At 41.3% G+C, this 14172-nt stretch overlaps 1 protein-coding gene across 2 annotated transcripts in view; it reads left to right on the top strand.

Annotated features, from left to right (window-relative positions):
* Positions 1-14172, top strand: part of FAT3 (FAT atypical cadherin 3) — a 670902-nt gene that overhangs the window by 552380 nt on the left and 104350 nt on the right. Inside the window, exons 8-10 of one of the 2 annotated variants that reach the window (XM_017498438.2) lie at positions 133-408; positions 2989-3199; positions 8380-12453. In XM_017498438.2, the coding sequence (XP_017353927.1) occupies positions 133-408; positions 2989-3199; positions 8380-12453 (4561 nt within the window). Of the gene's footprint in view, positions 1-132; positions 409-2988; positions 3200-8379; positions 12454-14172 lie in introns of those variants that run through there. The other variant, XM_037727841.1, reaches the window with a different exon arrangement.

Raw genomic sequence — 14172 nt, 5'->3', positions numbered from 1 at the left:
TTCCTCTATGTTGAGAGAGCTACCAGAAGCTAGGATCCAAGGACGTGGAAGGGGGAAAAGGAGGGAGGGCATACTTTATTAGCAATGAGCAAATTGGCATTAGTCATCATTCTTATCTTCTTTTAACTATAGGTATTTATCAAAGTGCTGGATAATAATGATAATGGCCCAGAATTCTCTCAGCCGAATTATGACGTGACAATTTCCGAGGATGTGCTTCCAGACACAGAGATCCTGCAGATTGAAGCCACAGATAGAGATGAGAAACACAAGCTGAGCTACACTATTCATAGCAGCATCGACTCCATCAGCATGAGAAAATTCCGGATTGACCCTAGCACTGGTGTGCTTTATACTGCTGAGAGGCTGGACCATGAGGCCCAGGACAAGCACATTCTCAACATAATGGTAAGGCCTAAATCCTAATTTGCTCTTCTGCAGAACTGCTGACTGTTCAGGCCACACATGCACGTGTTAGCCTTCAGAAGTACAGGGCTCCTAAATTTTATAAGTAGTTGTAAATTTGGTCTTTTCACAGACAGATTGCATTCATTTTTGCATTTTTGCCTTTTTATTTCAATGAAGAACTACTGTTGTTAGATAGCAACTCTCTATTTTTGCCAAACTAAAATATTAGATAAGTTCTGCAGCAGTGGCTACTCAATAAATGCTCCAAACAGACTGACTCAAGAGGGAAGGAACAGGTCACGTTCCCAGGCTCTGGGGTTGGTGCGCACCCAGAAGATTTCATAGAAAAATTGAAAAGACGTTCCTTGAGAAGTTAATCACAAGGGTAATCATTTTCTCAACCTATGCAATGCTCAGTCCTTGGAAGGATTTAGAAAAACAATTTATTACTTACTGGACTGGCATTGGACCTACTAGTAAATACTGGCACACAAAAGAGATCTCAATACATGCTAAAGCCTGCAGAGTATAAATCTGAGTTTGTGTTCATGGGGCCTCCAAATTATATAGGAGAAATTGCTTTACTTTTAAAGTGGTATTTGCCTGGTCCACATAATTGGGAAGTAGAGATTAATAAGAAACATCGTTGATTAATTTATGGCCTGAAGTCTGTCCCTTCACCCAAGAATCCCCAGGGCATTGCACAGCCACTTCCTGTCAGAGCCCTTACTGTGTTTCTTTAAGACCAAGTAGTAGGATAGACTTAATCTTCTGCACTGATTGGCTTTTAAATACTACACTAAGACACTACAAATTCCTAAGCAGCTGAAAGTAATGTTCCACTAAGTGCTACTTTTCTTTCATAAGATTAGAAACATTCCTGGACAAGTAGAAACTTAAGTGTCATGCACTTAGCTATGATTTCCTGCTAAGACTCCAGGAAACAGAAGGGGTCACTTACAGAAGTCTTGCAGTCATCTCTCTGGCCCTTCATTCATTCATTTAACATACATTTCTCAAGCACTTACTGTGCACCAAGCACTCACTGTGCACCAAGCACTCTGCTAAGCACTGAGGATACAAAAAAGACAAAGTTCCTGTTCCCTAGGAGCTTACATTTAGTTCGAACTAACCTACATTTCAACAATACCCAAATAAGGAGTTTAGGTTGGTCCTTGGATATGGCAGACCAGTCTGCAGACAGGGAAATTGAGGATTTTCACTGGGTTAATTCTGCATGTGTTTTCTCCAAGGGCAGAAACCTTGTGCCAGTGACTAACTCCATTCTCATGATTCTTTAAGTTATTTCTGTTCATTCTTTCTTTAACAAACTCAGAATTCAGTTTGGTCACCCTCTACCACTTATCACTTATATAATTGAACATTTAGAGCAAACAGCTGCTTTATACTGCCTTTCTCCTGTCTAAGCCATTTTAGTCATGTTGCTCCTTCCTCCTAAGTACTGTTTTTGAAAACCTCTTTATGCTTATTGGCTCTTCTCGGTATATTTTCTAATTTCTTCACATCTCTCTGCAGGTATGGAGTTTAAAATTTAAAAAGCCAAGAGCACATATTTGATTAGTGCTACATCAAATCATAGCAAAACTTTGTGGTTAAAGAAATGATTCTTTGCAAGCTTCTGCCATATGCAAACTAGGAGAAACTTTAAAACTGCCAAGCATGGTTTTTTGGTGAAATCAGAAAGGCGATGCTTCAGCACTTTGAAGCAAATGACAAATGGTTGTGTAAAGTGTGACATTTTCTTTAATGTTTTTCCAAGTGAGAAATTAAGATTTGATTCATCTTCCTGGTGGTCTGGGTTCTCTTAGCTCTAGGCCTTTGTACATATTGGCTCTCTTGCCTGAAAGTGACACACACCACTACCACCACCATTTTACCATTCCTACTTGTTCTTGTTACCTTTTCTAGGAAGGGAAAATCTAGGTTAGTTTCTTCTTTCTATTCTGTGAGCACCTCTAGAGCATCCCATGAGAATACTTAGCCCTGAGCATTATACACATCCATTTACTTGTTTGTATTCCCACTTGACTCTAAGCTTCTTGAGGGCAGGAACTGTATCAAATTCACTGCTGAACCACCAGAGCAAAGCCAGGGACTTTAACAGATAGGTGACGATAAATGTCTGTTGAATGGATGAAAGGAAATGCCTAGGTTGTGTTCGTTAATTCCAGTCTGTAATTGCCCCTGTGGAAGAGCCTCTGTCCACTATTCCATTACCGTCTGTGTACACAAATAACAAGGGGAGGTCACTGTATGGGGACAGCCTGAGCACAGCACTGTGTTTGTGATATCACAGCATCAGTTCCACACACACAGACAGCACAGACCACAGGTCAGACATTAGGCTGAGCAGTAAAGATGTTGTAACCCCTGCTGTCAAATTGGTCACATTGTTTCCTCACTTGATGATACCACCATTTATTGAGCACCTACTAGATGCCTGGAACTGGGTCAAGCACTGAGTGCTTTATTTCATTTTGTTTTCACCCCAGACAAAGCCATGTGAGTTGCTTGAAATTTAAGATTTGAGTCCCACCACTTCTTATATTTTGCCTAAAGGTCAGAGATCAGGAGTTTCCTTATCGAAGAAACTTGGCCCGAGTCATTGTGAATGTGGAGGATGCTAATGATCACAGTCCTTATTTTACCAACCCACTGTATGAAGCATCTGTGTTTGAATCTGCTGCCCTGGGATCAGCTGTTCTACAAGTGACGGCTCTGGACAAAGACAAAGGGGAAAATGCAGAACTCATATATACCATAGAAGCAGGTGAGAGCTGTTGCACTGCACAGATTTCAGCATAATGCATGGCATTCGACCCTCGGTAGTGTTTATCACTGTAAAATTCAGATCATTGACAATGGAACATCTCTAAATGAACTTCTTTGGCCAAGCCGCTGCCCTATTTGGGTGATGATGGTGGATTAAGTTCTTGACATTTCAGTAATAGGTTTTCCATCATTAACAGCAGGGAAAGTTTCCTTTGTTGTGTTCAATCTTGGATTTTTCTGGGCTAGAGAGGAGAAAAGAAATATGTAATAAATTTAGTAGCTTTTACCCGTGGGCCAACAAGCCAGGGCCTCAGACTAAAATCACCCAAGTCTCCCATCATTTGAGGGCTGCCAGGGTGTCCTGTGAATTGAATCTTAACAAGTCTTTGTTTGCTTATCAATAGGTGGTCTGTGGGCTTCAGAAATTCCTTCACCCTCACAGTTAGCACAAATTCACGTCATTGGAGGCAACCTGGGTAGCAGAGCGGGTGGTAGATACGGAGTCTGAACTGCTTGCTGAACCTGAGACATAAATAGATACAGGCTCTTGTTTTGTTAAATTTGAGATGTTTTAAAATTCATTTTAACATCTATAAGGCAAGACCATAGTTTACTGACGGTTGAAGACTGATAGCTGAAAAGCTTTAATGACAGAGAGATGAATGGCTAAGTAAGAGATAGCCTGAAAAATGACAGATATCCTTAATCTGCTCCATTCTTTCTTTCCCATTCCATCTTTTTTGAATATTCAAGCCACTAATTTCCAAAGCGTTCTGCAACATTATGTCTGTCGTGAATAATGCCAAATTCAATCTCCTTTCATGCCAGAGATGGAAAGACTTCTCTCCCTTCATTTAAATGTAGAACATTTTTGAGAGAGGTTGAATTAAAATATGAATGCTAGAATGACAGTTGTGGACTAGAAATTTTAGAAAAAGGAAAGCCAACAACCTTCTTTAAAAAAATCATTCTTGCATTGAATGATAACCTAAACCCATTTCTTGTATTAGGGACCCACATTTTACATGGTTCTATGGTAAGCTCTATTTAAAAAAAGAAAAAGAAGAAAAAGAAAAGATGTGAGTTTCATAATAGCTAAGTTCCCAGAGTTTACCTATTTTTTTTTCTAGGTTTCCATGGAATTTCCTTTCAATCTAAAGCCTGACCAGTATTTTCTTAGAAATGCTATTTTACATCTTTTATCACAGGACTTTTTTTTATTACTTAATTATATAATCTTTGTTCTTTGGGTTCCACAAGTAATATAAGGAAACTTTTCTAGAAAATGAATATTTAAATCACATCTCAGAAAATGTCACCTAACCCAACACCTCTTTTTATTCTTTTATTCTTTTTTCCAATGTTGTGTTTTTTTCTTTTCCCCATATTCATTCATGCATATACATTGTTTCAGGTCACTGCAATCATTTAGATACAAGGTTTTATTTCTACTTTTCTTACCATGTTCTAAACATTTGCTGTATATCTCTACCTGCTTTTTACATTTGCCATTAAGCCTACTACTTATACTCCTTTTAGATAGTCCGATAATGTTTCAACCAGTTTGGATTCTTTTAAGAAGTAGTTTAATCTGCCATCCAGCCAAAAAGACTGCTCTGCTTATCTTTTGACCTCTACAGACTACACCATGGTGCCCAGTCATTTCTTTAACGGACTAAAACAAGACAGAACAGTTACTTCCTTAAAACATCTTTTATACAGGAAACCTGAACTTCCAGAAAACCATGGGAATAATTGATATCTCAAAACAAAAATCACCTTTGATTGTATGTAAGAAGCTAGTAAGGACTGCAGTGTTCACAACAAATCTTAAAGGGCCAGTGAGTCTCTTCACAGACAGACAGACAAACCCACACTGGACTGCACTGGTCCTAGTGGAGCAGGTTTCTTCCCAGTTGAGGATAGAAGAGAGGCAGATCCCAGATGCTTCAACACTTGGAAGCAAATGACAAATGGTTGTGTAAAGTATTACGTTTTATTTAACTTTTCTCACACATATCAGATAAGCAAGATTTCACTCTGTTTATTAGTGGGCTATAAATTTTCCATCTCCTCTCTGTACTCTCAAGTAACTATGGAAGCTTTTTATTTTGGCCTCAAGGACTGAGGCAGAATTTAAGTGCAGAGCTTCAGGTCTTATATCTACCTTGAGTGTTGTGTTTGGTGTCAATGGTGGGTTTGAGGCAGGATTGTACAAGAGAGACGGGGACTGAGTTGAGTTCAGGTGGGGCCATATGGATCCCAAGGTGCATACAAATAGAGAGTTTAAGATACGTGTGTGTGTGTATTTTTTTTTTTTTGAAACAGAGTCTTGCACTGTTGCCCAGGCTGTAGTGCAGTGGTGTGATCTTGGCTCACTGTAATCTCCACCTCCTGGGTTCAAGCAATTCTCCTGCCTCAGCCTCCCGAGTAGCTGGGACTACAGGCGTGCATCACCACACCCAGCTAGTTTTTTAATATTTTTATTAGAGATGGGGTTTCACCTTGTTGGCCAGGATGACCTCGATCTCCTGACCTCGTGATCCGCCCATCTCGGCCTCCCAAAGTGCTGGGATTACAAGTGTGAACCACCACACTCAGCCTAAGATTTTTTTTTAGGTTTATCTCTCCTCTCAATCATTCAACAATTAATTATTGAGCAACTTCAATAATTTCAATAATAATAAATTCAATAATAATAGAATTTTATTATTATTGTGTTGTGGACTAGATAAGAAATAATAGGAAAAGCACAGTTTTTATTCAATTGCCAAATATCTACAAGAGGCTATAGATTCTAAAAAACAAGCAGAGGTCAATTTTTTAGGATTCAAATATAGCAGGAAAGAATAAGCAGAAAGTGGATTCCAAGAGAATGGGTGGTGTGTCAAAGAGGGAAAGAAGAAGATGGCCAACTTTGGACCTGATGTGTCAGCACACCATTCTGGAAGGGTGTCACAAGCAGATCAGCCAGCCATGAGACAGCAGGGTTATGAATTTCTACTTGAGACCAGGCACGGTGACTCACACTTGTAATCCCAGCACCTTGGGAGGCCAAGGCAGGTGGATCACTTGAGGTCAGGAGTTTGAGACCAGCCTGGTCAACATGGCAAAACCCCATCTCTACAAACACAAAAATTATCTGGGCACAGTGGTACATGCCTGTAGTCCTAGGTACTCCGGAGGCTGAGGCAAGACAGAGGTTGCAGTAAGCCCATAGCCCATATCAACCACTGCACTGCAGCCTGGATGACAGAGCAAGACTCTATCTCAAAAAAAAAAAAAAAATTATATTTATGGTCAAAAGCTGGCTCCCCATCATCCCCACCATAATATATCTTGCTGGGTATGAAGAAATGTGCTGGATCTGGAGTGAGGGCGGACTTACCTAGGAACTCTGCAGAGGGGCGCCATAATCAATGAACACCAAGAGCCCTGGCTCCAGTAGCATTCATCAGTCAGGGTTGCATGTTGGTGCCATCGCTGGAAGGTAACCATTGCTTAGGTCAAGTGATTTACCCTTCCAAAGGTCTGTGAATCACCTCTTGCACTCACACTCAAATCTGTGACACTATTCATTGCAAGTTTGAAAGTTTACTCATAAGATCATCGAACTTTGTATTGTTGTCATCACAAAGTGGCCATGTTTAGGTGGCAAAGTAATAAATCATGCTGACATCAAAAACATTGTTTAATATTCACACATGGGGGCTGGAATCAAAATGACCTCTTTATTAGATATACTTTGTCTATTAGAATAAGCAAGTGTCTTCTTGAAATAGCTGTTACGTGAACGTGACCTTTTTGTGTTCAGACATGGAAAACTTTATATAATTAGCATATAGGAAGAAGTACGTAGACACATCTTATAACTACCATGAAAATCCTGGTCCCTATTTTAATGATTTTGACATTTAAATTATATGTTTATCATACTACAATACTCAAAAAGAAAGAAAAGTCCAGATAGAGTTGAATAACCAAGAGCTTTAACTTTTGATTAAAAAGAATCTCAACACAGAAGCATGTGTGTTCTTTGAGAAGTATGAGAAAGCCTGATAAGAGAAGCAAAAAGTAACTTGGTGAAGGATGTAGCTTCACACTACTCACTGCCTTTCAGCTCTGTCACCACCTACCGTCCTTACATACTCCACATTGTCTTCCCCATTCTTCATTGCTGTTACTTCTCTCATTCTCAATGATCCCAGATTTCAAACCACCACATTTCTGAAGCAGAGCTCTAAACGGCTACAGTGTCGTGGCCATAGCCCTTCTCCGGCCAGCTATGTCAAAGTAGGGTGCCCTGGTTTTGGTTTCACAAGGATTATGTCTTAGGTTCTTGGTTGCAGTGTTGGCTCAGATTCCCAACAGTTTCTTACTGCACTAGAAACATTCTCAAATGTTTAGTGAACAGAACGGTTACAGGTTGAGCAACTGCCCTATAACTTTTTATGTTGACATTTTTGTCTACGTGTGTGCATGTGTGTGTTCAGAGGCACGGGAGAGGGGTAGAGCATGAGTGGAGAATAGAAGAGGAGTCAGGAAAATTGCTCACACTTACAAGGCAAATAGTGACTTGACAAGAATTCTCCCTGTCTGAACAAATGCCTTCACCAAAGTAGTGTTTTGGATAAAGTCATTTTTGATAGGGTGAAAATAATGCCAATTCCACGTAGCAAAGTTTGCTTTTGGGATAATCTGAATCCAACTGACTACTTTACAAGGTTCTAAAACTATTCCCATAACCCTCTTTTTTAAACCTAGAACAAAAAGTAGGACACTGTGGCATTCATATGTGGGCTTCTCAATCTATTTGTCTTCTCACAAGGCTGGAAATAAGGAAGGCCTACACATTCTTGGCAGAAAGTTCTCTTCTTCAGGCTCTCTTATTTCCCAACTTGAATGCATACAATACTGTGTTATTGTCATTGTTCTTTTTAACCTGGATCTAGAAGCTACTGGTCTGAAATTTACCATATTACTGGAAATCTCATTTTGGTTGCTTTTCAGTACCCCTGAAAGAGGGGCCTCTCATTTCATTTCAGAATGACACAGATGAGTACTATAATTGCTTTCCACTTGTGACATTGCAGTAAGGTACCTGTTGATAAAGAGTTAATCAAAAAGATTTTAGTGACCCACTTGTAACTCATTTCACTATTGATTTCTGTGTTTTAGGAAACACTGGGAACACGTTTAAGATTGAACCAGTCCTAGGCATCATCACCATTTGCAAAGAACCAGACATGACGACGATGGGTCAGTTTGTTCTATCCATCAAAGTCACAGATCAGGGATCCCCGCCAATGTCTGCCACTGCAATAGTGCGCATTTCTGTTACCATGTCTGATAATTCTCACCCCAAGTTCACTCACAAAGACTACCAAGCGGAAGTAAATGAAAATGTTGACATTGGAACATCAGTCATTCTAATTTCTGCCATCAGTCAGTCTACCCTCATTTATGAAGTCAAAGATGGAGACATTAATGGGATCTTTACCATAAATCCATATTCTGGAGTCATCACTACTAGGAAGGCCCTGGATTATGAGCGCACGTCCTCTTATCAGCTCATCATTCAGGCCACCAATATGGCAGGAATGGCTTCCAATGCAACAGTCAATATTCAGATTGTTGATGAAAATGATAATGCCCCAGTTTTTCTCTTTTCTCAATACTCAGGCAGCCTAAGTGAGGCTGCCCCAATTAACAGCATTGTCAGGAGCTTGGATAACAGCCCACTGGTGATTCGAGCCACGGATGCTGACAGCAACCGGAATGCTCTCCTTGTGTATCAGATTGTGGAGTCGACAGCCAAAAAGTTTTTCACAGTGGACTCTAGTACAGGTGCAATCAGAACAATTGCCAACCTAGACCATGAAACCATTGCCCATTTCCATTTTCACGTGCATGTAAGAGACAGTGGTAGCCCCCAACTGACTGCAGAGAGTCCCGTTGAAGTCAACATTGAGGTGACAGATGTGAATGATAACCCACCTGTTTTTACTCAGGCTGTGTTTGAGACTATCTTACTTCTACCGACCTATGTTGGAGTGGAGGTTCTGAAAGTTAGTGCCACAGATCCTGACTCTGAGGTACCCCCTGAACTGACATACAGCCTAATGGAAGGCAGCTTGGATCATTTTTTAATTGACTCAAATAGTGGAGTGCTTACCATAAAAAACAACAACCTCTCCAAGGATCACTACATGCTGATAGCTAAAGTGTCCGATGGAAAGTTCTACAGTACATCCATGGTCAACATCATGGTTAAAGAAGCCATGGACAGCGGCCTCCACTTTACACAAAGCTTCTATTCCACCTCAATCTCAGAGAACAATACTAACATAACCAAAGTCGCTATCGTCAATGCTGTTGGAAACCGCCTTAATGAGCCCTTAAAATACAGCATCTTAAACCCAGGAAATAAGTTCAAGATAAAATCTACCTCAGGGGTCATTCAGACGACTGGAGTCCCCTTTGACCGTGAAGAACAAGAGTTATACGAGCTGGTGGTGGAAGCCAGCCGTGAGCTGGACCATCTGCGTGTGGCCCGAGTGGTGGTCAGGGTTAACATTGAAGACATAAATGACAATTCTCCAGTCTTTCTGGGCCTCCCTTACTATGCTGCTGTTCAAGTGGATGCCGAACCAGGGACTCTGATTTACCAGGTGACAGCCATTGACAAAGATAAAGGTGCAAATGGAGAAGTGACCTATGTCCTCCAGGATGACTATGGTCACTTTGAAATTAATCCTAATTCAGGGAATGTTATTTTAAAGGAAGCATTCAACTCTGACTTGTCCAACATTGAGTATGGAGTCACCATCCTAGCCAAGGATGGTGGAAAACCTTCTTTGTCTACATCTGTGGAGCTTCCCATCACTATTGTCAACAAAGCAATGCCTGTGTTTGATAAGCCCTTTTATACAGCGTCTGTCAATGAAGACATTAGAATGAACACACCCATTCTAAGCATCAATGCCACCAGTCCAGAGGGCCAAGGTATCATATATATCATTATCGATGGGGACCCTTTTAAACAGTTTAACATTGACTTTGACACTGGGGTCCTGAAAGTCATTAGCCCTTTGGATTATGAAGTTACATCTGTTTACAAGCTGACAGTAAGAGCCAGCGATGCCCTTACTGGTGCTAGGGCTGAAGTCACTGTTGACTTGCTAGTTAATGATGTAAATGACAACCCCCCTATTTTCGATCAGCCCACATACAATACAACACTGTCAGAAGCATCTCTCATTGGGACACCTGTTTTACAAGTTGTCTCTACTGATGCAGACTCAGAAAACAATAAAATTGTACATTATCAGATTGTCCAGGATACCTACAACAGCACAGATTATTTTCACATAGATAGCTCAAGTGGCTTAATCCTGACAGCACGGATGCTGGACCACGAATTAGTACAACACTGCACTTTGAAAGTCAGATCAACGGATAGTGGCTTCCCATCACTGAGCAGTGAGGTTCTGGTTCATATCTACATCTCTGATGTAAATGACAACCCTCCAGTTTTTAATCAGCTCATTTACGAGTCATATGTGAGTGAATTAGCCCCCCGGGGCCATTTTGTAACCTGTGTACAAGCCTCTGATGCAGACAGTTCTGACTTTGACCGGTTGGAATACAGCATTTTATCTGGGAATGACCGGACGAGCTTTCTGATGGACAGCAAGAGTGGAGTTATCACACTGTCCAACCACCGGAAGCAGCGGATGGAGCCTCTGTACAGTCTCAATGTGTCTGTCTCTGATGGGTTGTTCACCAGCACTGCACAGGTGCATATTAGGGTACTTGGGGCTAACTGGTACAGCCCTGCCTTTTCACAAAGCACATACGTGGCTGAGGTGAGAGAGAACGCGGCTGCTGGAACAAAGGTAGTTCATGTTCGAGCCACAGATGGTGATCCAGGGACTTACGGGCAGATCAGCTATGCCATCATCAATGACTTTGCCAAAGATAGATTCCTCATAGACAGCAATGGGCAGGTCATCACCACGGAAAGGCTAGACAGGGAAAACCCTCTAGAAGGGGACATTAGTATTTTTGTGAGGGCCCTGGATGGTGGAGGGAGAACAACTTTCTGCACTGTGAGAGTGATTGTTGTGGATGAAAATGACAATGCTCCCCAGTTCATGACAGTGGAATATAGAGCCAGTGTCAGGGCAGATGTGGGAAGGGGCCACTTGGTCACTCAAGTTCAAGCCATAGATCCTGATGATGGAGCAAATTCAAGGATTACTTATTCCCTCTATAGCGAGGCCTCAGTTTCAGTGGCTGACCTCCTGGAAATCGATCCTGACAATGGCTGGATGGTCACAAAGGGTAATTTTAACCAGCTGAAAAATACAGTGCTTTCGTTCTTTGTCAAAGCAGTAGACGGGGGCATCCCAGTGAAGCACTCCCTCATTCCTGTCTATATCCACGTCTTGCCCTCTGAAACATTCTTGCCATCATTCACCCAGTCTCAGTATTCCTTTACCATTGCAGAAGATACAGCCATTGGGAGCACAGTGGACATCCTGAGGATTTTGCCCAGTCAGAATGTCCAGTTCAGCACAGTTAATGGGGAACGGCCAGAAAATAACAAAGGGGGTGTATTCATCATAGAGCAGGAAACAGGTACTATTAAGCTTGACAAGCGCCTTGACCATGAAACCAGCCCAGCTTTCCACTTTAAAGTAGCAGCGACGATTCCCCTGGACAAAGTAGACATTGTGTTTACTGTGGATGTAGATATCAAGGTATTGGATTTGAATGACAACAAGCCAGTCTTTGAAACTTCAAGCTACGACACCATTATAATGGAAGGGATGCCTGTTGGCACCAAACTCACACAGGTGAGAGCTATTGATATGGATTGGGGAGCCAATGGGCAGGTCACTTACTCCCTCCACTCAGATTCCCAGCCTGAAAAGGTAATGGAAGCATTCAATATTGACAGCAACACAGGCTGGATCAGTACCTTGAAGGACCTAGATCACGAGACAGACCCCACATTCACCTTCTCGGTGGTGGCCTCTGACCTTGGAGAGGCATTCTCTCTTTCCTCCACGGCCTTGGTCTCTGTTAGGGTGACAGATATAAATGACAACGCACCAGTCTTTGCCCAGGAAATGTACCGAGGGAATGTGAAGGAGAGCGACCCACCGGGTGAGGTGGTAGCTGTCCTCAGCACCTGGGACAGAGACACGTCCGATGTTAATCGCCAAGTGAGCTACCATATTACAGGTGAGTAAACACCCCCAGTTTTCATTATATGCTCTGCATTATAAAGAAAGATGGAAGATGGCAGCAGAAGAGTAAGAGAGAAGGAAGATGGGATGGGGAGTTGAGTGTAATGAAGCCTCTCTGGAGCTGGGTAAAAGATCTCTGAGTAGACTGGGCTTTTTTTGCTTGTTGACTGTTGCTAACTCAGCCATAGTTCGGAGTTCACAGATTTGTCGTAAATGTTCCCCATACTGGTAACTAGTCTTTGTGTCACCTCTTCCTATTTAAAAAGGAGTCCTGCCACATATCTCCGTGGAAGGAATGAAAATAACAACTTTATGGTGGGGAGGTATGTTTTTAAGCATATTCTTTTTTTCCTACCTGTTGCAACACTGAGCAAAACAAATAGCTTGATCGCAGTGAGTTTCATGGGTACATGTCTGCCGGTCATAGCAACACATGTGCACACACGTACACACATTAGATGGCATGGTTTGATCTTTCCTGGAGAAATCCTAAATTGTAACTACAAATCAAGTGCTATTTCTTCTGACAACCAAATGTTTTTGGATTTCTTTTCTGTCTTTCAAAATAGTAAGTAGCAGCTTAAGGGGAAAGCCAAGACAGACAAAGTCAGTCACTAGGAAGGCACAGAAAATGTCACTGTTGCTCAGAGAGGCTAAGGGTTTCCTGCCAGTGTAGTTTTCCAGGGGGTCGGCTGACCTTTAACTGAAAGAGGTTTGGTTGTATGGGGATATTCTTTCTAAAAACTATTTGGGGGTTTTAAAGATAATATTTTGATGTTGTCCCATTCAATGGCAGAACATAAAGTACCAAAAGATTATAAAGAATCCATCAATACTTGTAGTCAGGTGGCTTCCCTTTAGAAAAACTACATTATTCAGAGTGAAAAATGAATTAATTAGAATCCCCTTAGGACACAAAATCTGCTTAAGTATGTTAGTGGGAAAGTTAATTAATCACTGCAGAATAAGATCCACAATAGAGCAAATGTGTCAATGTTTGGGATTGCCACATTTTCGCCGTGATTCTCTTCCTTTTACTTACGAGACTGTTCTCCTGATGGTGTTTTCCCCTTGAAACAGTTTATACATTTTATGATTTATCTGAGACCTTCTGTCTTTCATTAAAATATGTATTTCTGCAGTTAAAACATGGAAGATAGTGGTGAGGAAAGAGGTGTGTGAAGCATCACTTTGACTCATTTGCATTTACTTTCAGAAAAAAAAAAAGCTTCTTAGGCATTCTGAAGGGTCCTTTTCTGTTTGGAAAAACTGTAAAATACTCAGCCTTAATTATTTATAGATAGCCTTTGAATTGCCAATGGATGATTTAAAGGGACTATCCCATCGACTTTACCAGAGTAATGAGTACGGAGTAGCTTAAAGCTACTGTTACTATTAGCAGTGCCAACCACCAACTGATTTTAATTAGATTTAACTTTTGCTCTTGATGTAACACAACTTGGCTGTGCTGCCTGCGATTAACAAAGGACCATTAATCATTTTATGTAACAAAAGAACAGTGTGGGCCCGCACTGAAAGTATTTAATAGAGAGGTTAAATTTGTGTGTGCTGAAATAATATTCAACTAAAGCATAATTGAATCCTGGCCAGTGGCGGAGGAAAGTGATATCCCGGGGAGGACCCTGAAGCTCCCTAGAGCAGGGTTGCTCAGCCACAGCGCTATTGACATTTGGGGCCAGATAATTCTTTGCTC

The sequence above is a fragment of the Cebus imitator genome, unplaced genomic scaffold, assembly GCF_001604975.1.
Source record: "Cebus imitator isolate Cc_AM_T3 unplaced genomic scaffold, Cebus_imitator-1.0 Scaffold241, whole genome shotgun sequence".
Taxonomy (NCBI): domain Eukaryota; kingdom Metazoa; phylum Chordata; class Mammalia; order Primates; family Cebidae; genus Cebus; species Cebus imitator.
Note: the sequence above shows the minus strand (reverse complement) of the source record. Positions and strands in the feature narration are given on the sequence as shown.